The sequence below is a fragment of the Artibeus jamaicensis genome, unplaced genomic scaffold, assembly GCF_021234435.1.
Source record: "Artibeus jamaicensis isolate MK-2021 breed Jamaican fruit bat unplaced genomic scaffold, CSHL_Jam_final contig_241, whole genome shotgun sequence".
Lineage (NCBI taxonomy): Eukaryota > Metazoa > Chordata > Mammalia > Chiroptera > Phyllostomidae > Artibeus > Artibeus jamaicensis.
The window spans coordinates 3,393,131-3,419,924 of NW_026521509.1; the positions used below are offsets into that span (position 1 = coordinate 3,393,131).

Here is a 26,794-nt window from a genome sequence, read left to right on the forward strand (position 1 = left end):
TGAAAATATAGCTGGTCACTCCATATATTTACTGTATAAATTTGATAACTCTAACTTCAGTATAAATATCTCTCATGGCATTTGTAGTGTAGGACAAGGTGTATGGAGCCTGGGCAATAAGCTTACTATGTCAGCATCAGAAACTTAAGACTTTGTCAGGCATTTTGGCTGTAGATCTGTGGTTTTGTCTATGTGATCAAATATACTGTGTGTCTTCCACAGTGTTTGGTATATTCCAGCTCAGGGTAGTTGGTTCTATGAATGATATAGAGGCAATGCTTAAACAAATATTTAAGTGGAACTAAATCTCATCTTTGCAGGCCAGCATAGTGACAGTGAAAATAGTCACCTAATTAGAAGAGTGACAAGAGAAATGCAAACATGGGAAGTGTGGGAAAGGCTGGACATCGTCATGTCGGACATCTTCTCCATACCTGGGGATTCTCTTTCCAGAGCTAATCTGGGTCCAGTGTTTGTGCCGTTGGAATTGTGGATGCTGTTTCACTCACAAAGCCATTGGTAGCTGCCTGGGAAGCCACAGTGCCTCACACTGAGGATGCAAACTAGGGACAGTCAAAGCAGGCAGACCATGGAATGGCATGGGGTACTTTGTGCAAACTAGGGACAGTCAGGTTGGCCCTAAACAATAAAGAGTGCAAAAACACAGACTTACCAGATAAGTAAACAAGGCCCTAGCGATCACACAGCATGGTACCAGAAGACTGAGGCCATCTCTAGAAAGCCTCAAATGGGGTGTCACTGCTTTTCATCACAACACTTCTGTCTCAGGAGGTCAGTAGTAAACCTTCAAGTCTACCTTAGCTATAGCAACATAGAAAAACAAACACTATATCTAATAGCTCATTTGAAAGTTGCCATCTTCTTCAGGAATATGAATTTGGCCCCAGTTTTTAGACCAATATAAAACATGATACTCTTGCAAGATGTATGTTCTTGGGAGAAAATGTACTGTAGTGGAAAGCTTGTCTCCTTGTCACAGTACCTTGTAGCATCTATGTGGTACAATTTTTAAATTTTATATTATGTAGTGAAATTAAGCTGGCCCATGCCTGACCTCCTCTTTACCAGGAATTCTGGCACTAGCTGAAATCACAAAGAATACTCATACTGCAGAGTTATAATAATAAAAAAAATTAATAGAATAGTATCCCTTACTTGGATGCCTGAAGATCTTTCCCAATAAATCCCTCTGGATCAATCTATCAAATTTCTGACCGTGGAGATAATGTAACATTTTTTTTGTAGGGCTTTAATTGTAATATTCTAATCTTGGCTTCTTCAAAATTGCAGCATACATAATACATTTATTTTTTATTAAAGTATAGCTGGCATATGACATTATATTGGTTTTCATATTAGGTTCAGATGTACAACATCAACATTTATATTATCTTGTGATACAGTCACTATAATAAGTTTAATAACAGCTATCGCTGTCTTTTCAGGCCTATTTAAAAATAAAACAAGTTGTTCTCTGGTGGCTAGAACCTCTTTATGACCCAGTTCTGTTAAGTTCTGATTAGTTATGATCCAGATAAGAGTATTTAACCACTTGGATAGATACTGAATTCAGCACATGCAACTGGGCTATTTGTATGAGGGTTTCTGACCTTAGATGAAATGTGCATTTAGCAAATTCAGTTGTACTTTGTAGAAGAGATACCATCAGATTCTGATTCTCTGTCACTTGAAACATAAATTACATAGATCTGAATTTAGTACACATTTCATAAATTTAGCTTTGATTTATGAATGTCCCTAGGGACTAAGACACAAATAGATTCTTGATAAATGTTCATGATATAGGGATATTGTTTTTAAAGAATATTAATGTACTTTTATTTTCTAACATATATTCATGTATGAGAGTTTTCATGTTTTGCTAGATGTGCCAATTTCTGCCACTGTCTATGTTTGTCTTCTCTCTGTTGCATGCGTAAGGGAAGGGTTAGGATCATAACAGAAGTGCCAAAAAAGATGTCAATGTTAAACTGTTACCATGTAGAAGAGGATTTTACCCTCACGTGCAGTGGGCAATAACCTTAGAAAACAAGTATTGTCAAGAGAGTGGGAAAGAAAAGCTATAAACACTTTTTGGAAGTTTCCTTCGACATAGAGAGGCAGGCAGTAAAACCGGAAGGTCACATAATCTCATCTACAGACTAAATTTAGTCTTTGAGTTGATGGATAGCATGGGTAGGTGAAAGGAGGAAGCAAGTTGAGTCCCCTGGAGTCCCCTGTGACTCCTGTGTGGTATGGAAGTCACTTAGAAGTTCCTCAATGCTCCATGGAAATACAGGAAAAGTAGATGGTGGTATTGTTGGGCCACTCATTATCATAGCCCGAGGGGAGCAGAGTAGGGGATCCTGAGAAAGATGATAGTGATTACCAAACAAAAAATTAAATATTGTATTGTATGTACCTATTGGGACAATCCATGTAAAAAATCAATTCAAGCTGCATTTGACAATATAAAGCCACACACTTTATAACCAGAAGAAATAGATTTTATTGAAATTCAATCTGTCAAAGTACAAATGTTTTTGTACAACTTATGTTGCCCTATTTTTGAAAACTTAGCATGTAATAGTACATTTTATAAGCATCTCTCTGCATTTTTCTTGTTGGTTTCACATACTACAATACAGAGACTATTTAAAAGAACATATAGCAGAAGTTCTGAAATTGTACATTTATTTGAAAAGTCACTTTCATGAAGAAGTTTTTTTCAACATTTTATCTTAGATATTTTTATAATGGAATAAATGCAAATAAAATTTTAAAGGTAAAGGGCTATCCAACTAACCTTTTTTGTTATTTTTTAATTTAAAAATGTTTATTGTACTGTGCACATCCTTAGTATTTTCTACTAGATGTCTATAACAATGACAGAAAAGCATGTATTGTTACATAAAAGGTAAATGAAGAAATAACCATGGATGTCAAATGTTTTTGTGTCTCCATGTGTTAATACTGTAGAATACATTCTCAATTTTACTGTTAAAAACTGATTTTGGAAATGTTAAACTTAATGATAGGTGTTGACAGAGGTTACAGAACTGTATGAAGAGAATATTACTTTCTATACAACTGAGGCCCTGACACTCTCAGTGGAGGTCACAGTTTGTATCAATGTAATAAATATTCATCAAATTATTGTACAGACTGTGCAGATGAAAGTACAGCCACATTTTAATTGTCACACATCTAACAAGACAACATGTTAAGGGATACCACATTTATCTGGGTGCTTTGGAAGATGGAACTATAAAAGAGTAAATCTGTAAACACTTTTAACATTCTGTGTATAAGAAATTATACCAGGCAGTTTTTCATGTGTTTTTTCCCTTCACCAACATAGTGAAAGGTTTCCTATTAATAGATGTGAGGTATTACAAAGCCACTTGGGATATTGTTTGAATAAGAGAATGAAATCAGACCTTATATTTTAAGCTTTAGAGGTTTTCTTTTATTTTAGTTATGTTCCAGATAATAGAGTACCTGTTTTTTTGAAATAGAAACTATTTTTAGTTTCTCAGACTCTTAACTTAAAAATTTATAATGCTTTTATAACCTTTCGTAGCTTGGCAACTGTTAATTTTGTTTAAATACTTTTAAGTAATGAGGCTAAACTTAGAGAAGTAGATTTCCATGTATACTACCAGCCATAACAACACGTATGCTTAACTTCCTATATGTAATTCATGTTTCAAGTTTGTTTTGCCTTCACAAATGAGAGCAATCATAACTACACATTAAAATGACATAAGGATTTTCATGTTTGATTACAAATTGAAGCAAATAACATGTTTTTTCCTTTTATCTTCTTCCTACTCTATTTCTTAAAGTTATCCAGTTTTCCTCCCTTTGATGAGATGGCTCTATGGTAACTTCACCACTACAACACAAGCACCAGCTCTTCCGATGTTAACAGGAACTTCCTAACACAAAAAACAGATACAAAAGAGAAATGATATAATTCTGTGATTAGCATAATAGAGCATATTGGAGTTGATCGAGCCTTTGGTTACTCTGGTGTGACCTTCACTTTGGTAGAAAAACAACATAGTTCTTACAAAATGTGATATTAAGTAAGTTTCATCTCTCCAGTAATTTTTTTCACTTGAAAAATTACAGCTGACAACAGATATCCTTCAAGGTTTTGTTGGAGTTCAGTTCAAGGTGAAGAGGTAATAAATGAAAATAATTTGGCATATAGCATTTATAATTCCATTATTTGATAGCTCATTTTCACTCTTTCCAACATCACACAATGAAACAGTGAAAAGCCAGGAATAAAATCTAAGATTCATAGGTCCTGGTCTACAATTTTCAGAAAAGTAATTTGCACCAGCTTAACAGTCATTTTGATTAATGTATTTGACCTAACTCCTTGTTTGCTAAAATGTTTTCTTCCATTTTTAGCTGGTCCTAAGCAGTGATACTACCAATATGGCAGAATTTGAATGATTACAAGGGTTCTAATGAATCACATTGTTGAAGGAAAGAAGAGATAGAAACCCATTATCACCTCTAACTGCATGAATGTATATTTATTTAGAATAGTAACCAGCTCACTATGTAGAATACAGAACATTATGAAGTCAGTATAAGAGAAGTTAGATATGAAATACCAAGTTTGCCTCTTTATGGAAATGGTGAAGAGTTAATTGTATTTTCATTTTTATTAACCCATAATTGAATTAAAAAACACCATTATATATTTTGCAATAAATCTACAGCTGTCATTGAAAAACCCATCAAAAGCATCTATTTTGCGTTTAACATCCTGAAGAAGTCCTTTCAGTGCTCCATCTGATACTGTCCTTATCATTTCTTCTGTCAGATGCCCAATACTCTGGGAAGGATTCAATTCCAATCTCTTAACTGTGCACTTAATTCCTTGAATGATTGATTAAAAGTTACAACTATGGAAGTTCATACAACATCTATAAGGAGAAGATAGAATGATTTCTCTCCTTAGGTGCCTGCTTATAAGAAGGGGCAGATATTGCAGATGGATATTGCTCTTTGGTTCTCAAGTCATTAATACATACATAGGATGCTGGCCAGATAGAAAAGCTCTTGCCCTGGCTGGCATAGCTCAGTGGACTGAGCGCGGGCCTGCGAACCAGAGTATCGCGGTTCAATTCCCAGTCAGGGCACATGCCTGGGTTGCAGGCCAGTTCCCAGCAGGGGCCAGTTCCCAGCAGGGGATGTACCACAAGCAACCATACATTGATATATCTCTCCTCTCCTTCCCTTCCCCTCTAAATATAAATAAATAAAGTCTAAAAAAAAGAAATTTAAAAAAAAAAGAAAAGCTCTTGAGTTACTGAATCTGATTCACTATTCTGTGACATAACTGATAACACAAAGTCAAGGGATTGCTCTTCCCCCGTTCATATATGTTAACGATGGATCTTTCTAATGATCAATTAGATCAATTAGTGATATTCTATCACATAAATAAAGCATGTACTACAAATTTCATGAAAAGGTTAGACCCTAAAGAGGAAGAGAATGGAATTCATTCCAAACATAGATAAATGTATTTTAGTTAAACCAGAAATGTTCCAATTTGAATACTTTTAAGAAGAGTACCTGTTTCCATTCATCTTTCTGTGCATTGTATGACTCAACAGTATTCAGATAAGAATGCCCGTCATATCCTCCAACCACAAAGAGTTGGTCTCCCAGGGCGCACACGGCAACAGCGTCTCTCGGAACACTCAGAGGAGCCACAGTTGACCACGAGTCATGTTTGGGATCATACCTGGGGGGTTAGGAATACAGTTCAGAGGAGAAATCCATTAGTGTTAAAATAAAAAATAATAGGTTTTTATAATGTGTATACATATCTAATATAAAGAATTAAAGTGCCTTATAAATAACAAGTGTAGTCTGACTAATAAATGTAAAAGACAGGTACATGACAGAATTGTCTTCAGCTACCACAGGTCACTCAAAGCATAGCAAAAATGCATTTTTTTTTGCAAAAATACCATACATTAGTTTGGTCAGTATTCAGATTCCCTATGAGAAAATTTCACTTAGTAGCATTTTAACATTATGTGAAAAATGCCCCCTCTCTCATTATGCTTTTGGGAGAGCTTACGCTTTTCTCTTTTTCTCTGTAGATCAACATTATACATTGAGATGCTTGATTGTGTTTATATGAGAGCTCACATTGTAAGTATATCTCAATATAATTGCTTTTTTAATCTAGAGTTAACTCTTTATACTTAAACATTTCTCTAAGCAAAATGAAAGATAATTCAGTAAATAATATTAATTAAAATATTCTCCAGGAATTCTGTCCTACAATTTAAAGCCTATTTAAAAAAAAATACATAACTAAAATCTAAATGAAGTGAACAATGAAAGATAAGTCATATAATTGTACATGGAGATACTCTCATTTTATATTGACCTATTTGTAAAATCCAGTGATAAAGAATGATTTTATAAAAGAGGCATCAATTTATTAGCCTGTACTGATTTCTTTATATTTCTATTACTTCTCTTATTTATGTTTTTATTTTTTAAATTTTATTTAGTTATTTTTCAAGTACAGTTTTTTGTCTATTTTTCCCATCCCAGCCTCCCCCGCCCCTTGCTCCCCACCTCCCTCCCATTTCCACCCCCCTTAGTTCTCATCCCTGTGTCCTTCCTATTTGTTCCTCCAAATCCCTCCACCTTTTTCCCCTTAACTTCCCTTCCTTCTCCCCTCTGGTCACTATCCCCTTGTTCTCTATTTCAGTGTCTTTTTTTTTTTCCTGCTTGCTTGTTTGTTTTGTTGTTTAGCTTCCTGTTAAAGGTGAGATCATATGGTATTTGTCTTTCAGCACCTGGCCTATTTCACTCAGCATAATGCTTTCCAGTTCTTATTTATGTTTTTTAAAAGATTTTATTTATTTATTTTTAGAGAGAGGGAAAGGGAGGATGAAAGAGAGGGAGAGAAACATTGGTATGTGGTTGCCTCGCATGCACCCCCTACTGGGGACCTAGCCTGCAGCCCAGGCATGTGCCCTGACTGGGAATCAAACCCAGTGACGCTTTGGTTCACAGGCCAGCATTCAATCCACTGAGTCACACCAGCCAGCCAGGGCTCTTACTTGTCTTTTTAATCTTTTTAATCATATTCTAAATCATCTGATCCCAGCTTCTATTTGAACTTGGCCTCATACCCAGTAATATTTTTAACAATGTCTGAGATCATCAATAATTAAGATAACCTCAATATCCAGTGCATATTGTTGAATGTCACATGGCATATATATAGCCTTAAATTTTGATGTTCTAATAAATCCCAGAACCAGAAAATTCATAGCTCTATGCTTAGCTAAGCTGAACCTTCAACATAATTGCCATTGTACTCTGAGGCTACAGTCAGCATAAGAGCACACACATGTTTGAATAGTGAACCAGGCCTCATAAAAAGATATCCTGGAGATTTGCAACCAAAATCCAAGACTGTCATGCTTGGGCATGATAATTAATACAAAAATACCACTAATATTAATTTGATCCTGATACTGCTTGATTAGAAAGAGGGGAATGTTGAGTCTTTTACAGAAAAAAAATTATAATGTGGTTACCATCTGTAAAGAAATACAGGAGAAGTTATTAAAGAAAAAATTAAGCACTGTGTCACTTTCAAATTAAAATAGCATCATGTCTCTCTCTTTTTGTTTCTCCTTTGCTTGTCTATCTCTCCTTACTTTGGAGATTTTACACACACACACACACACACACACACACACATCTTTTGCCAAAGTATAATAGAGTGGAACTGAAATGGAGCCTGAAGTAAAAGAATGAGTCATAGACTTATTTCTCCACTAAGAGAAATTAAGGATGATTTGCTTGACTTCTTGGCTTTAGTTTTTTCATCCACATTTTAGATATAGTAATCCTTGACCTAACCAAGATAGGTTTATGTAATGATTTAAGAAACAGTTCATTTGAATGGTTATCTTAATTGGATGAGATGCCTAAGCTACTGGGCAGGACCACAATATGATTCCACAGTGTATACCTTTGATTGACTTTCTACTGACAAGCGTATCTTACGTCTCTACAGGTATAGAAGTTAAGTTGTAGAAAACTGAGTTTTCTTGTGATTCTTCTGCATAAAAATACAAATGAATTTTGCTTTATAGAGACAGAATTAATCTTTACCATGTAGAAATGATGACCCTCAGAGATTACATTATATCCCTAATAGGATGTTCACTACCTTTGCAACCATTAACAATTTTTCAGTCTACCTAATTGTCTACATGTTGTTTCTTGTAAGACTCTGTTGAACTGGTTGTAATATCTTTTGGGTTATTTCACTAATGAATGATTCACATAAAATCTTTGATGTATTAATTTTATATTTGAGTGAAGGATAGACCACATTTTGAACACCAAAACAAGTCCTTAATACATTTAAAAAGGTTGAAAACATGCTATGTCTCTTCAAAATGGAATTAAACTATAAATCAATAGCAGAAGGAAAAACTAGAATATCTAAAAAATATGGAAAGAAAAAACCACATGTTTAAACAACCAATGATTTATGTTGTGTTTTTCCCAGACCTGATATCCCCTCCATCTATTTGTATGTTTACAAACTACAAATTCTACTTGTTCCATGTCCCTCTTCTGAAGACACCATCACATGCTGATTGCTATCTTCTGAATCCTAATAATCATACTGACTGTAAATTTGTCATTTGGTCTGACAATAATATTATTTGACTATTATGTTTGTACACACATTTTCTATGTAAATGAAATTTAGGGGAATGTAAATGATATAACTACAAAGTCATATGACTGACACATTTTTAACAAACTTAGCATACTTTATTCATTTAAGTGAATATTTCCCATTAAAAGAAATTACCTTTGGGAAATTAAATAATGCAATGGACTCATTTTTCACAACATTATTAACACCTCCCTTAGGAAATTAGTTCTTTGTAATATGTGGTGGTGTCTATCTTTTGATGATTGATTTGAACTTTCACACAGTAATTATTTTGATTTGAGCTGGTGAATAGGTTGAGAGATATCACTTGGTGTAAAATTTCTTTATTCTTATATCCCTTTGTCTTATTATTTTTGAAAGATTTTACTTATTTATTTATAGTGAGAGGGGAAGGGAAGGAGAAAGAGAGGGAAACATTGATGTGTGGTTGCCTCTCATGTGCTCCCTACTGGGGGCCTGGCCTTCAACCCAGGCATGTGCCCTGGCCGGGTATTGAACCAGTGATCCCTCAGTTTGCAAGCCAGTACTCAATCCACTGAGCCACACCAGCCAGGGCTGTTTTATTATTTCATAAGGTGACTATCAAACAATAAAACAGCACATTCTTTCTCATATGTTTCTTTTGATGGATATGAAACACATAAGGAGGAGGATTTCTTTAGAATATTTTGAGACTAAAGGTAAATGTGCAATTTTTACAAAGGATTGATTCTCTGAAAGGATTAAAACTTATTTGGAAAACTACTTTTGGCAGTCTAAACATATTTCTCATTTCTGAAATAAATAACCAAATAAATACATACATAAATAAAACAAAATCTCTTTTACCGTTCCACACAGTCAGAAAGCCTGGAGCAATGGTTAGAAGCAGGGGCATCATGACCACCGATAACATATAAGAATCCATTGTACGTTGCAACTCCCACACCTCCACGTCTTTTGGACATTGGAGCACATAGACTCCACTTGTTAGTGTGCGGGTCAAAGTATTCCATTGATTTGAGACAGGAACTTCCATCGCGTCCACCAATAGCATACAGCCTAGAAAAAAGACACACACACACACACACACAATTTCCAATTTATGCATAGAATGAAAGTGAGAGCCTTGTACAAAGCATTTTTGGTTCTTGACTATACAGGGTGGGGCGCAGAAATAAACCCTCCCCTTTATGGTCCATTAGCATTTGACAAAGGAAGCAAGAGCATACAATGGAGCAAAGACAGTCTCTTCAATAAATGCTTTTGGGACAATTGAACAGGCACATGAAAAAATATGAAACTAGACTGATATCTTACACCATATACAAGAATCAACTCAAAATGGATAAAAGACTTAAGTCTGCAGTCCTGCAAAGAAGACAATCATGGTTAGATTCCCAATCAGGGCACATGCTTGGGTTGCAGGCCAGTTCCCAGCAGGGGCCAGTTCCCAGCAGGGGATGCACCAGAAGCAACCATACATTGATGTTTCTCTCCCTCTCTCCTTCTCTTCACCTCTAAAAATAAATGAATAAAATCTTTAGAAAAGAGACTTAAGTTTTTGAAAAACTATAAAAATCATAGAAGAAAACACAGGCACTAAAATCTCAGACATCAGGAGCAACAATATGTTTGCAAATTATATGCCCTAGGGCAAGGGAAGCAAAGGAAAAAATAAACAAATGGGACCATATTACATTAAAAAGCTCCACAGCAAAGGAAACCATCACTGAAATGAAAAGGGAACCCAATTATTGTGTGGGAGAATATATATGCCAATGACACATCTGATAAGGGTTTACTGTCCAAAATATAAAAAGAACTTATGCGACTCAACACAAGAAAGACAAACAACCAATTAAATAATGGGCAAACCATGTGAATAGACACTTCTCCAAAGAGCACATACTGATGGCCAATAGACAGATGAAAAGGTGTGCAATGTCACTAATCAGAAAGATGCAAATTAAAAACTACATCCAAGATTACTCTATCCAGCAAAGCTTTCATTTAGAATGGAAGGGCAGATAAAGTGCTTCCCAGATAAGGTCAAGTTCAAGGAGTTCATCATCACCAAGCCCTTGTTATATGAAGGTTGTTAAAGGGACTTATCTAAGAAATTGAAGAAGATGAAAAACTATGAACAATAAAATGACAACAAACTCACAACTATCAACAACTGAACCTAAAAAAAAAACCAGCGAAAACAAAAACTAAGGAAATAACTAGAATAGGAACAGAATCACAGAAATGGACATCAGATGGAGGGATTTCAGTGGAGAGGGGGAAAGGAGGAATGTGGGGAAAGGTACAGGGAAGAAGCATAATTAGTAGGCATGAAATACCTACTAATTATGGTAAGTATTTTACCATAAAATAAAAAACGGAATTCCAGTTTTTCTGAAGAAAAAATAGAAAGATAAAAAAATGGTATAGGAAATAGAGAACTCAATGAACTTATAAGTACAACCCATGGACATGAACTAAGGGTGGGAATGCTGGAGTCTTAGGGTGTGCAGGGAGGAGGGTGGATAAAGGGGGAAAAATTGGGAAAACTGTAATAGCATAATCAATAAAAATACTAAAATTTAAAAAAATAATAAAATAAAACCACAATGAGATACTGCTTCACATTGGTCAGAATGGCCACCATTAACAAATCAACAAACAAGTGCTGGCGAGGTGGTGGAAATAAGGGAACCCTAGTGCACTGTTGGTGGGAAAGCAGACTGGGGCAGCCACTGTGGAAAATAGTACAGATGTGCCTCAAAAAATTAAAAATAGAACTTTTTGTGGACCGTTCTTCCTGGTTTCAGGAATTGTAACTCTCTACCCCTTGTGGCTAAGGATGAGTCAGTGACTTCTGGAATGTAAACCGCAGAAGACAAAGCTTGTCTTTGGTAGCAAATGCTACCTCAGTTTCCTCCCTGCCCCCAAAGCATGGTTAGAAGTCTTTGACGAGTAAGACCCTTCAGAAGAGGGGCAACCTAGGCCAGACATGACCACTTGGGAGACCATTGTAGGATTCGGGGAGGCTGCAACAAAGAGCAATGGACTCTTGCCCCTGCGGCTTTGACAAAGCCCGAGTCCCCATGATCTTTGGGAGAAGTGCTTCCTGACTCTAATCCCCTTAAGCCTGAATACCTGATGGGGAGGGGTGCAGCTCCTTGCCTTGCTAGAGTGTGTCCTGGGGAAAAATCTGGCATTACAAAGACTTTCAGATAAACTTGTGAAATCTGTTCTGCTAAGAGTGCTTTCATTCATATGTTAAGGGTTCGAGCAGGAAACTCTAAAATTCTGTTCCTGACAAACTCTGACTCAGACTAAGCCCTCAGATCTCCTGGAAATGTTATCTACTGTTTGATCCTTGCCACCCTGTATTCCTGTGTATTACAACCCAATAAAAGGCCCTGGAGGATGGGGCTCAACACCTTATTTCCCCTGTGAAACTGGCCACCTCTCCTCTCCAAGCAGATCATGTCTCAGTCTTGTTTACTCTCATCCATGGCACACGAGGGGACTTGTGAGGAAAGTTGCTCCCACAAGAACTTACTACCTTTTGACTCAGCGATCCCACTTCTGGAAATATATTCTAAGAGTCCTGAAACACCAATTCCAAGCAATGTATGCACCCCCATGTTCATTGCAGTTTTATTTACAATTGCCAAGATCTGGAAACAGCTCAAGTGCCCATCGGTAGGTGAGTGGATAAAAAGCTGTGCTATATTTACATAAATGGGATGCTACTCAACCATAAAAAGAAGGAAATCTTACCTTTTTTCGACCTTATGAATGTATCTAGAGACTATTATGCTATATAAAATAAGCAAGTCAGAGACAAATACCATATGATTCTACTTATATTTAGTATCAAATGAACAAAATAAAGTGCAAACAAAATACAAACAGAGCTGCTGGCACATGGAACAGACTGACAGCTGTTGGAGGCATGGGTGGGAGACAGGGGGGACTGGATGAAAGGAGGTGAAGGGATCATCCAGGGAACACACATGCATAACCCATAGACACAGATGGCAGTGTGGTGAGGGCCAGAGGGAAGGGGGTGGGGATTGGGTGGAGGTAGGCAAATGGAGATATCCCATGGAAAATTATATACAGATAAGAGGCATTGAAAACATCAGCAATATTTGTCAGTTATACCTCATTAAAAGCTGAAAATGAGGAAAAAATGTAGGATGTTTTCAAGGACCAACTCTAGCAACCTTACAATGTATCTACTTTTAATTGCCTAGCATTAGAATTGATGTTGTTTTTATGAGCTAGTTTATTTAGTAAAAATATATATTTGTCAGTAGGAAAATGTTAACTTGATAAATGACTAAGGGAATAGAATCAAACCTAGCAACCAATTTTTTTCCTGAGAAATATATATTAGCTGTGACATTTCTCCCATAAACTTAAAAATGTCAATTCTCTTAATGAGCCATATTTTAACCTAATTTGCATTTAATTCTGCATCAGTAAAGAGGATAAACATTTACTCAGCCATATGTCTACAGCTGCCATTCATATTCAGTGTGAACAACAGCAAATCAGCAAAATAAAGTTAAAATAATCAAATTGGATTATTTCAGCCTGTTCCGTAATGGTGATAATAGGTAGCAGATTGTTACTGAGTCACCTGATAACCTTCAGGTGAGGACAGAGATAACCAGATTTCAGAGTACTTTAAGCTCTAAGATACCATAATTCTAGGGCTCCTCTTAACTGTAGACATTTCCTACTTTTCTTGCATAAGGTGCTAAAATCGATCTGAGCCTATTGATGTACAGAGGCACTGGCTTGATGCATGGTCACTACATACATACAAGGCTGCTGCCTGCCACTGACCCATCCTGCTGTCTGAATTTATTATCATTCAAGTCCTTCATATATGCTGGTCATTGTCTCCAGAGGTCTCTTGACAGAAAGCACATATAGTTAAGAACTCAAGTCCTTGATAACCTCTAACTTCATTTGCTTTTAAAAAAGATCTTAGCTTTCGAAGGGATGCTGGGAAGATGGCGACGGAGTAGGAGGGAGCTGATGCTAGCTCCTGTACTCATGGGTGAAAATCCTGGCAGATCTATAGAGAAACAGCACAATAAACCATTGGTTACCCAGCATTTATGAAATTAAAAGACCAGAGACTGTGACCGACACTGAAACACCAGACAGCGGCAGAGTCAGCTACTGAAGCTGGGACACACACGGCCCCTGTGCTGCCGCCAGAGCAACAGGCCTGGGAGCCAGGGAGTCAGGTACGGGAGCCGGACACTCCAAGCCCCTGTGACGATCCTGGGTGACAGAGGAGTCAGGAACCAGAGCTGGGACATTCTTGGCCCCTGTGCCGATGCCATAGCTACTGGCCTGGGCAACAGAAGAGTCACTTGCAGGAGCTGGGACACAGGAGGCCCGTGTGATGCCGCCACAGAGACGGGCCTGGGTGCCGGGGAGCCAGCTACGGGATCTGGGATATTCTGAGCCTCTGCACCACTGCCATAGACATAGGACTGGACGCCAGGGAGTCAGGTACGGAATCCGGGACACTCCAAACCCCTGTGACGGCCCTGGGCGGCAGAGGAGCCAGCTACGGGAGCCGGGACATTCTTGGCCCCTGTGCTGCTCCCCTAGTAACGGGTCTGGGCGCTTGAGGAGGCGGCTACTAGAGCCGGGACATTCATCAGTGGTAGGCGAACAACGCAGGGACCAGCCCGAGGACCAGCGTGAGAGTAGGTGGACACAGAGAACATCAAGAAACTTCAAGGAGTCTACACCACTGAACTTCAAAAGGATCATACCACAGAAGTTCACACCATAAAACTAGGGTTTCAGAACAGATCAATTTTAGCAGAGACTAACAAGAAGAGTCTCAATCAATGGGAAGACAAAGAAACAATCCCCAAATGAGAGAAAAAGCAGAAACTTCAGAAAGAATGTTAGATGAAATAGAGGCTAATAAACAATCAGATAGTAAAGTCAAAGCACTGGTTATTCTGAAGTTCAAAGAGCTCACAGTGAACTACCAGAAACTACAGGGGAACTACAATGATCTCTCTGCAAACTACATCAACATAAAAAAGGAAATGGAAACTATCAGCAAGGGACAAAGAGGAAATGAAGAATACAATTTCTGAATTGATGAACATAGTAAAAAGTTTCAAAAGTAGGATAGATGAACCGGGGAATAGGATTAGTGAGTTGGAGGACAAGGTAGAAAGCATCTCACAGAAAGAACAAAAAAATGAAAAGAGGCTCAGAAAGAATGAAGAGGGATTAAGAGAAATGCAAGACAATATGAAACGTAATAATATCCGAATAATAGGAATACCAGAGGGAGAAGAAGAAGAACAAGGGATAGAAAACGTATTTGAAAAAGTAATGAGAGAAAATTTCCCTAATTTGATAAGAGAGAAAGTCACACAAATCCAGGAATCACACAGAGTCCCAATCAAGAGGAACACAAGGAGGCCCACTTCAAGACACATCATCATTAAAATGGCAAAATTCTAAGACAAAGAGAAAATCTTAAAGGCAGCAAGGGAGAAAAAAGAAATAACATACAAGGGAGCCCCAATAAGGTTAGCTACTGACTTCTCAATGGAAACACTCCAAACAAGAAGAGAATGGTAAGAAATATTCCAAGTAATGAGAAACAGAGGCCTACAACCAAGGCTACTTTACCCAGCAAGGCTCTCAATCAAGATAGAAGGTCAAATAAAGAGCTTCCAAGACAAAAGAAGCCTAAAAGAATACGCCTCCATCAAACCAGCTCTACAAGAAATACTAAAAGGACTGCTTTAAGGGAAGGAAGGATAAGAGGGAGACAGAGAGGAACACAGGTACAAAAATGGCAATGAATAAGTACTTATCAATAATAACCTTAAACGTAAATAGATTAAATACTTCGATCAAAAGACACAGAATAGCTCAATGGATAAGAAAGCATGACCCACACATATGCTGCCTACAAGAGACCCACCTCAGGACAAAAGACCATCACAGAATAAAAGTGAAAGGCTGGGAACAAGTTTTCCAAGTAAACGGACAAGAAAAAAAAGCTGGGGTAGCAATTCTCATATCGGACAAAATAGACTTCAAAAAAAGGGTCATAAAGAGAGACTCAGAAGGTCACTTCATTTTACTCAAGGGAAGAGTCCACCAAGAAGACATTAACATTGTAAACATATATGCACCCAACATAGGGGCACCCAAATATATCAAGAAAATCTTAGAGGACTTCAAGAAAGATATTGACAGCAACACAATTATAGTAGGGGATTTGAACACCCCACTATCAAAATTGGACAGATCTTCCAAACAAAATATCAACAAAGATATTGCGGCATTAAAAAACACCCCAGATGAAATGGACTTAACTAATATATATAGAGCCCTTCATCCCAAAGAAGTTAAATACACATTCTTTTCAAATGCACATGGAACAGTTTCAAAGATAGACCACATGACAGGACACAAAATGAGACTCAACAAATTCAAGAAAATTGAAATCATACCAAGCATCTTCTCTGACCACAAGGGAATGAAATTGGAAACCAACCCCAAAGAAAAAAACGCAAAGCACCCCAAATCATGGAGAGTGAATGGTATGCTATCAAACAATGAATGGGTCAAGAATGAAATTAGGGAAGAAATCAAAACGTTTCTGGAAAGAAATGAAAATGATCTCACAACAACCCATAACTTATGGGACACAGGGAAGGCAGTCCTGAGAGGAAAGTTTATAGCAATACAGGCCTACCTAAAGAAGATATAAACATTTCAAACAAACAACCTAACCCTATGCCTGCAAGAACTCGAGGAACAACAACAAAGACAGCCCAGAGAAAGCAGAAGGAAGGAACTAACCAAGATCACAGCAGAATTAAATGACATAGAGACTAAAAGCACAATTTCAAGGACCAATGAATCCAGGAGTTGGTTCTTTGAGAAGATAAACAAAATAGACAAGCCTTTAAGTAGGCTCATCAATAAAAGAAGAGAGAGGACTCAAATAACCACAGTCAGAAATGAAAGAGGAGAGATTACAACTGATACCACAGAAATAGAAGGGATTGTAAAAAATTACTATGAAAACTGTATGCCAAGAAATTTGAAAACATAGGGGAAATGGACGCATTTGTAGAAAAATACAATCTTCCAAAACTCAATGAAAAAGAAGCAGAAATCTAAATACACCAATAACAGCAAAAGAAATTGAAGCAGTGATTAAAAAAAAACTCCCATCACACAAAAGCCCTGGACCAGATGGTTTCACAGGAGAATTCTACAAAGCATTTAAGGAAGAGCTAACCCCTATTCTCCACAGACTATTTCAAAAAAATCCAGAAGGATGGAAAACTCCCAAATTCTTTTTATGAAGCCAGCATCATCTTAATTCCAAAACCAGATAGAGACACAAAAAAGAAAACTTCAGGCCAATATCACTAATGAACATAGATGCTAAAATCCTCAACAAAATATTGGCAAATCGCATCCAACAATGTATCAAAAAGATCATACACCATGACCAAGTGGGATTCATCCCAGGTATGCAAGGATGGTTCAATATTCGCAAATCAGTAAATGTAATACATCATATAAACAAAAGCAAAGACAAAAATCACATGATCATATCAATAGATGTGGAAAAAGCTTTGGATAAGGTACAACACCCATTTATGATAAAAACACTCAGCAAAGTGGGAATACAGGGAGCATTTCTCGAAATAATAAAGGCCATATATGAGAGACCTACAGCCAATATCATACTGAATGGGAAAAAACTAAAAGCTTTTCCACTAAGATCAGGAACAAGACAAGGATGTCCACTTTCACCACTTCTATTCAATATAGTATTGGAAGTTTTAGCCACAGCGATCAGGAAAGAAAAGGAAATAAAAGGCATCCAAATAGGAAAGGAGGAAGCAAAATTGTCACTGTTTGCAGATGACATGATAGTGTACATGGAAAATCCTATAGACTACCCCAAAACTGCTCGAACTTATTAATGAATTTGGCAAACCAGCTGGTTACAAAGTCAATATCCAGAAATCAAAGGCATTTTTGTATACAAACAATGAATCAGCAAAAGCAGAAATCAAGGGAAAAAATCCCATTCAATATAGCAGAAAGAAAAATAAAATATCTGGGAATAAACCTAACTAAGGAGGTAAAAAACCTGTATGCAGAAAACTACTAAGCCCTGAAGAAAGAAATCAAGAAAGACACAAACAAACGGAAACATATACCTTGTTCATGGATTAGAAGAATTAACATCATCAAAATGTCCATACTACCCAAAGCAATATACACATTCAATGCACTACCTATTAAAGTACCAATAGCATATTTCACAGACATAGAACAAACACTTCAAAAATTTATATGGAACCATAAACAAGCCCAGATAGCAGCTGCATTTTGAGAAAGAAGAACAAAGTAGGAGGAATCACAATACCTGATATCAAACTGTATTGCAAGGCCACTGTAATCAAAACAGCCTGGCACTGGCATAAAAACAGGCACATAGACTAATGGAACAGAACAGAGAGCCCAGAAATCAACCCAACTCTCTACAGTCAATTAATATTCGACAAAGGGGCAGTAACATAAAATGGAGTAAGGATAGCCTCTTCAACAAATGGTGTTGGGAGAACTTGACAGCTACGTGCAAAAAAATGAAACTTGAGTACCAACTTACACCATACACAAAAATAAATTCAAGATGGATAAAAGACTTAAATGTAAGCTGTGACACCATTAAAGTCCTAGTGGAGAATATCGGCAAGAAAATCTCAGACATTTCACGCAGCAACTTTTTTACTGATATGTCCCCTAGAGCAAGGAATACAAAGGAAAGAATAAACAAATGGGATCTCATCAAAATAAAAAGCTTCTGCGTGGCTAAAGAAAACACTATTAAATTAACAAGACAACCAACTGTATGGAAAAACATATTTGCCAATGATACCTCAGACAAAGGTTTAATCTCCAAAATATACAAAGAACTCACATGACTCCACTCTAAGAAGACACCCAACCCAATTAAAAAATGGGAAAAGGACTTGAACAAACACTTCTCCAAGGAGGACATGCAGAACATTCAGAGACACATGAAGAGATGCTCAATATCGTTAGCTATCAGAGAGACGCAAATTAAAACCACAATGAGATACCACTTTACACCAGTCAGGATGGCTATCATAAACAAAGCAACAAACAACAAATGTTGGAGAGGTTGTGGGAAAAGGGGTCCTTAGTTCACTGTTGGTGGGATTGCAGACTGGTACAACCATTATGGAAAACAGTATGGAATTTTCTCAGAAAAATTAAAATCCACCTGCCTTTTGACACAGCAATTCCACTGCTAGGATTATATCCTAAGAATCCTAAAACATCAATATCAAAGAACCTATTCACCACAATGTTCATAGCAGCACAATTTACAATAGCCAAGAGTTAGAAGCAACCTAGGTGCCCATCAGTAAATGAATGGATCAAAAAATTGTGGTACATGCACACAATGGAATTCTATGCTGCAGAGAGAAAGAAGGATCTACTACCTTTTGCAACAACATGGATGGAACTGGAAAGCATTATGCTGAGTGAAATAGGCCAGGTGCTGAAAGACAAATACCATATGATCTCACCTTTAACAGGAAGCTAAACAACAAAACAAACAAGTAAGCAGAAAAAAAAATTAAAGACACTGAAATAGAGAACAAGGGGACAGTGACCAGAGGGGAGAGGGAATGGAAGTTAAGGGAAAAAAGGTGGAGGGATTTGGAGGAACAAATAGGAAGGACACAGGGATGAGAACTAAGGGGGGTGAAAATGGGAGGGAGTTGGGGAGCAAGGGGCGGGGGAGGCTGGGATGGGAGAAATAGACAAAAAAACTGTACTTGAAAAATAACGAAATAAAATTAATTTAAAAAAAGATCTTAGCTTTCTCTTATAGGGAAGTGATCAGGAAGAGGGAAAGATCCAGAATTATGGGACTAGATATCATCCTTGAGTTGGGGACTCTAAATACTCAACAGAGTATGTGGTAAAGAACCAAAACTAAAATGTACCCTATTACAAAGACAGGCCAAAGTTTTGGTAAGTCAAGAATAAGTTAAGTAGGACTTCTGACAAGATGGAGGTATAAGTGGATGTGCCGTGCCTTCTCACACAACCAAGTTTAGGGACAACTAAATATTAGCATCAGAAAACACAACCAGAACACGGAAAATTGAACTTTTCGGAAGTCCGTTAACAACAAATTCTTCAGCCCGACCGGTAAGGGGCGAAACCGGCGTCTCGTGAGGGGTTGCACAGGAGGACTCCGGTCGGACGGACCCAGGCGTGGAATCCAGACGCGTGAATCCAGAGGCACAGTTTCCAAAAGCAGGATTGGACCTAGTGAGTGACCGAGCAACCCACCAGGTGAGCGACTGCAGAGAGGACGGTGGGGAGGCGGTGCTGCGTGTTGACTTCGGTCGCCTATCTGCGGGAGAGCGGACAGGTGAGGGAGTGGGCAGTTGGACCGGCCGTGGCGGCTGAGGGCGCCGCCATTTCCCCGCTCTGACTGCGCCTCCACATACAGCGTCACAACCCAGCGACCTGGGAGTCCAAGGCACCGCTTCTCCCGCTTAAAGGGCCAGAACAGACCAAAAATGCCGCAGGAAGACCTCAAAGCCCCAGAGATAAATCTAAGCGACAAAGAAATAGCAAAACTCTCAGATGCACAGTTTAAAACACTGGTCATCAGGATCCTCACAGAACTGGTTGATTATACCAACAAATTAGACAAATACATGAAGGCGAAACTAATGGAAATGAATGGAATTCCACAGGAAACCCATAGCGATGAAAAGGAAACTGGGACTCAAATCAATGGAGTGGACCAGAAGAAAGCAAATAATGGCCAAACAGAAAAGAGTCAAGGAGCAAGAATTCAAAGAAATGAGGAGAGTCTTAGGAACCTCCAGGACATCTTGAAACGCTCCAACATCCGAATTATAGGGGTACCAGAAGGGGGAAAGGCACAGCTACCAGTGGAAAACTTATTTGAACAAATAATAAAAGAAAATTTCCCCAATCTGGCAAAGGAAATAGACTTCCAAGAAATCCAAGAAGCTCAGAGAGTACCAAAAAAGTTGGACTCAAGAAGAAACACACCAAGGCACATCATAATTACATTAGCCAAAATTAAAATGAAGGAGAGAATCCTAGAAGCAGCAAGAGCTAAGGGGACAATCACCTACAAAGGAGTCCCCATCAGACTGTCAGCAGATTTCTCAAAAGAGACCTTACAGGCAAGAAGGGGCTGGAAAGAAATATTCCAAGTCATGAAATCTAAAGACCTACAACCAAGATTGCTCTATCCAGCAAAACTTTCATTTAGAATGGAAGGACAGATAAGGTGCTTCTCAGATAAGATCAAATTCAAGGAGTTCATCATCACCAAGCCCTTATTATATGAAATGTTAAAGGGACTTATCTAAGAAAAAAGAAGTTAAAGAAACATGAACAGTGAAAGAACAACAAACTCACAGTTATTAACAACCACACCTAAAATGAAAGCAAACTAAAAGGACAGCTAGATCAGGAGTGGAAACATAGAAATGAAGATCTCAAGGAGGGTTAGCAACAGGGGAGTGGGAGGAGGAGAAGGGGGAGAAGGTACAGAAAATAAGTAGCATAGACAGTAGATAGAAAATAGATGGGAGGGGGCAAGAATAGCATGGGAAATATAGAACCTAAAGGACTTGAGACACATGGACATAAACTAAAGGGGGGTAATGGAGGGGAGGGAGGGCAGGGTGGAGGGGAATGAAGGGGGGAATAGAACAACTGTAACAGCATAATCAATTTTAAAAAATAAATTAAAAAATAAAATAATAAAATATAATCACTATTTAAAAAAAAAAAAGAATACGTTAAGTAAGTAATAAGTGGAAGCTTCTTGAGGGGAACACTGAGAGTGGTTAGAAGCCAGAAGTGCTTCTCAAATTTAATCTGCATGCAGATCACTCGAAGACCTTGTTGAAATGCCCATTCTGATTCAGTAGGTGTAGGATTCAGCTTTTCTATATAGATCTGAGGTAATACTGATGCTCCTAGTTGCAGGACCACACCTGAATAGCACAGGACTATGGAATAATTAATTCAATGTTCATTTCAGATAAGTATTGGGTTGGCCAAAAATCTGTGTTTTTTTCCATAAGATAAAAGACACATTTTCCATTTTCACCAATAACTTTATTGATTTGGATATTTTGCGTATGTTGGCTCTCTCCTGCTATTGGCTTTTAGTGGGTAGAGGCCAGGGGTGCTGCCAAACACTTTACAAAGCATAAGACAGCCCCAGAGCAGAGAAGTATTTAGCCAAAATGTCAATAGTAACATGAAACTTGGCAAATCACTTCTGATTCATTTGATCAGTCACATCTTCATACACTGCACAAATCTTTTTCTGGGTTTCACTTGCATTTTTCCCTTTCTTGAAGTAGTAAAGCATAATATGCCAAAAATGTTGCATATCTTCTTCCATCTTCAATATTAAAATGACTGCACAAAAATCCACCAATTTGGTAAGTTTTTAAATGCCTGCTGATATGATAGCTGTCACAATACAATCTAACAAAATATTTTCAAGTGAAGTTAAACACAACTAAGCACTACTAGTGCTATCATATAGAAAAAGTGTAACAGACTTTCTGGCCAAGCCAGTATTTCCATCATAACAAAGGGAGGATTCACACAAAGGCCTTATTGATACCGAGGATATTGTGGTCACTGGGAATGCTTACTGATTGATGGGTCACATCACTTAAGTGCTGTAGCACATGAGCTAGGAGCCAAGTCCACACATGTGTTGGTTTACTCACTTGTTGTTTAATGCAACAACACCCACTGTGCTCCTAGGAGTTGACATACTGGCTACATAATTCCACTGACGGCCTTCAGGATCCCATCTTTCTACAGTGTTTAGGTAGCTCCATCCATCATGACCACCAACAGCATACATTGGTCCTTCCAGTGTGGCTACACCTAAATGGTAAAAAACAGCATGAGGGCGCACATAGTACGACACATATAATGGCTATTCTTTCATTATGCAAGCAACTAAGTGCTTAAGAATCGGTTTTTGCTTTTTTAAAAAGATTTTATTTATTTTTAGAGAAGGGAAGGGATGGAGCAAGAGAAAGAAAGAAACTTCAATGTTTGGCTGCCTCTCTTGCACTCCCTACTGGGGACCTAGCCTGCAACCCAGGCATTTGCCCTGACTGGGAATCGAACCAGTGACCCTTTGGTTCTCAGGCCGGCACTAAATCCATGGAGCCACACCAGCCAGGACTGTTTTCTTTCTTTTTAATTAAATGATTTTGTATACTCATGGATAATTTACTGATCTTGATATGAAAGTAAATACAAGTCTTTTATCCCTAGGAAATTTTCAGGTATAGTTACCATTATTACAGGAGGATATCATTTTTGTAAAATTGAAGTTAAAGGAGGTAGTTAAACACAGATTTTCAGGGGATGTAATAGAAAAAGGGAAGCCAGTGTTTTTCTGGAGTCATTTCAATGGCATTTTTGAATGTAAGAGGAAGATGAGCTACAACATGGACTCTTAGATAAATCTTAGTCGGCTAACTGTGGTAGGCCTTTTTAATCTCTGCTCTTTATTATAATGATAAAAAAGGTTCTCATGAGATAACTAAATAGACAGGGTTTTTGAGTCATTACACATTTGTTCTATTAGAGACTATAAATATCCCCTTTCTGTTTGTCATCTGCTCCAGGAATGCATGGAATTTTTCCTCCACCCTCTTCTGCATCTTGGTGAGCCTCTCAGGCATATCCTCATCACCTACCCAACCTCTCTAGTAATATCAATTTGCTCGAAAAACAAAAACAAATTGAAAAATTTGTTTTCTGCCAAAAAACAAAATTTGTTTTCTGCCAAAACAATTTGAACACAAATTTTTTAATTTGCTTTCTGCCAAAAACAAATTGAAAAAATTTTCAATTTGTTTGAAAACTTGCTCTGATTTCTCTGGGAGATAACTTTCTAGTCTGTGTCTAGGAATGACTGACACAAGGGAGCTGAAGGTATAGTTAATATAGTCTGCCATTTACCACTTCACATAAATCATTTATCCCATAATTTGAGACAAAGGATACCAGACCTGGATAGGTTACTTTTTAGCAGTATAATACTTAATCCTCAAAATAGGGTAATTATTCTGTTTTAAAGAACTATGATATTAAAAACGTATGAAGAATAGCATGAACAACACAGAAGTAACCTGAAAGATATCGAGGAGATATCAAATTTACCCACTGTTCCATACCCCATCTTTCTTAAAGTTCTTTGGAACCTCCTCCTTACACTGTAACTCAGAGCTCTGCTCAACCAAAGTGGTTTCTTTGGTATACATTTTTTAAAAGATTTTATTTACTTATATTTAAAGAGAGGGGAAGGAAGAGAGAAACATCAGTGGGTGGTTGCCTCTCATGTGCCCCCTACTGGGGACCTGGCCCACAACCCAGGCATGTGCCCTGACTGGGAATCGAACCAGTGGCCCTTTGGTTCGTAGGCCAGTGCTCAATTCACTGAGCCACATCAGCCAGGGCTGAATTTAATTTTTCAATAGCTCTATTAACTATACATTTCTCAGATACCATATAACACAGGTGACAAATACAATGCCTGCAGGCCGAATCCGGCCCTCCACCTTGTTTAATCTGGCCAGCACTTTGTTTCTACACAGTGGCACTAAGCTCCTTGCCCCTAGTTAAGGAGCAGTTACATTTACACAGTACTAAAATTACATTCAGCCCTTTGAAGGCAACCATGAGGCTGATGTCCCCCCGGTGAAAATGAGTTTGACACCCCTGACCTATAACATCAATCTCTTACCTAAGCCATGTCTATGGGTTGACATGGGAGGCATCACAGTCCAGATTTTTCCAACTGGATTAAAACATTCTACAGTATTCAAAGTTTTTAAACCATCTCTTCCTCCCACGACATAGAGCTTATTTTCAATAACTGCAACTCCAAACTGAAGCCTGCGGCTACTCATGGTGCCAATATGTAGCCAGCTATTGGTCCTGAGGTCGTATTTTTCAATCGTAGTGGTACCTGTGTGAGGAATATTGAACAATGGTAAAAACCAATTTCATAAAATTAATTGGCATTATTTACATCCTATTTGCATACCTATAATTTAGCATGGAATCTGTTATTGGTATAAAAATTAAGGTGATTCTCCAACCTGGCAGGCAATGGGAGGGTAATATTTTACCACTCCCAGATCCAAACGGAAAACTCAGAAAGAAATAGTTTATTTAATATGTACGGTTTATACATTCATAATGGCTTCTTTGGCTACTAGAGGTACTAATACAGGTGTCAAACATCCTATCTGACACAAGAAAATGCCCTTAAAAGCTATTACTGTCTACCCATCCATTATGATTTTCATTACCTATGGCTATTCAATAGATTAATTTATGCCTTTTCATTTTATTCAGTTTGGTGTATGTGTATCTCGGTGTTGACTTAAAATAGAAATGACTGAAGAAAGAGGAAGAAAAGTTGCTTTTAAATGGGCCTTTGTTGTTCATTCACAATATTTTGTGATGGCAACACAAAGGATTATAATTAAGAATATGTATTATTTATGAGAATTAAAAATATAATTCAAAGGTAGTGTCTCCTTCATTCCTTTTCTACTCAATTACTAGAATACCAAGTTTACTGCTGTAGTATATTGTCACTGCTATCATAGTAAATTGTCACTACTTCATAATACATTGTCACATTTGTCGGCAATGCATTTTACCAGTCATTCACAAGTAGCTGCTGCTATCTTCTTTAGGAAAAGTTGATTTTGCACAGCAGGGAAGTTTCTATCTAAAAACTAGGATGGAAAATAAAAAATTACTATTTACATGTATAGAGTACCTAAGACAGAGTGTAACAGGTATAGATAATTTCATCCCAATTTTACAAAGTCAGCCACAATAATTAAAAAAAACACTTTTCGATTTTGTTCTTCTAATGGGAGATTTGTGGAGAAAACACAACCCATTGGTTATAGTGAAAATATAGTTACCTTCTGAAGCGTATTTACTGCCTATAATTGTATGGTATGGGGTCATATTAAGACAAAATATAAACTGGGTATATGTTCTATCTATACTATCTTCTGAGAGGTTTTCTGTGTATTTTGCACTAGTGGAAACAGGGTTTGTTTCTTTTCTCTAATTCTAAATATTTTATGATGAATAATGCACTTTATGTATTTCTGTCTCAAGAGTTTTATTTTTACCATAAAAATTTATGAATACACAGTTACTGATTTGCTCTTTGTCTTTAATCCCTGCATCTTTTACTGATAACACATATTTGGCGGACTTACAGATCAGCAATTGCTCTGTTGACTACACAGACCAGTGAGAAGTCCAAAAACACCACCTAGAAGAGTATCTTTTTCACACTAAATATCACCAGATTATACTGTTAACATGAGAACAACTACAAACTCACAGCTTCTTTCTCTCTATCAACCAGTTTTCTCTGAGTGTTTTCCTATTGTTCCACATTCTCATTTTCATCTTCCTAAATCTGTCTTCCTATCCTTTCCTTCCTATTTTAACTTAAAAAATATTTTATTTATTTATTTTTAGAGAAGAGGGGACAGGAAGGAGAAAGATCAGGGGAGAAACATCAGTGTGTGGGTTGCCTTTTATGTGTTCCCTACTGGGGACCTGGCCTGCAACCCAGGCATGTGCCCTGATTGGGAATCAAACTGGTGACCCAGTGCTTCATAGGCCCGTGCTCAATCCACTGAGCTACACCAACCAGGGTCCTATTTTAACTTTTTATTTCAAACTTTTCATCTGTGGAAATTGCCCAAGACCCAATTTAAATTAGAAAAAAAGGCTAAGCTGCACTAATTATTAAGATTATAGACACGAGATTAATAGTGAGGTAAATCAGGCAGGACATCGTATATAGAAGCT

General features: G+C 37.6%; 1 protein-coding gene across 2 annotated transcripts in view; it reads right to left on the bottom strand.

The window, feature by feature from the left end:
* Positions 1–2,572: 2,572 nt before the first annotated feature.
* Positions 2,573–26,794, bottom strand: part of KLHL4 (kelch like family member 4) — a 62,936-nt gene continuing 38,714 nt past the window's right edge. For both annotated transcript variants that reach the window (XM_037148407.2, XM_037148406.2), the window contains 5 exons: positions 24,684–24,908; positions 22,645–22,807; positions 9,614–9,826; positions 5,626–5,797; positions 2,573–3,962 (listed from right to left, as the gene is read on the bottom strand). In XM_037148407.2, the coding sequence (XP_037004302.2) occupies positions 3,903–3,962; positions 5,626–5,797; positions 9,614–9,826; positions 22,645–22,807; positions 24,684–24,908 (833 nt within the window). In that variant the 3' untranslated portion in view covers positions 2,573–3,902. The remainder of the gene's footprint in view (positions 3,963–5,625; positions 5,798–9,613; positions 9,827–22,644; positions 22,808–24,683; positions 24,909–26,794) is intronic.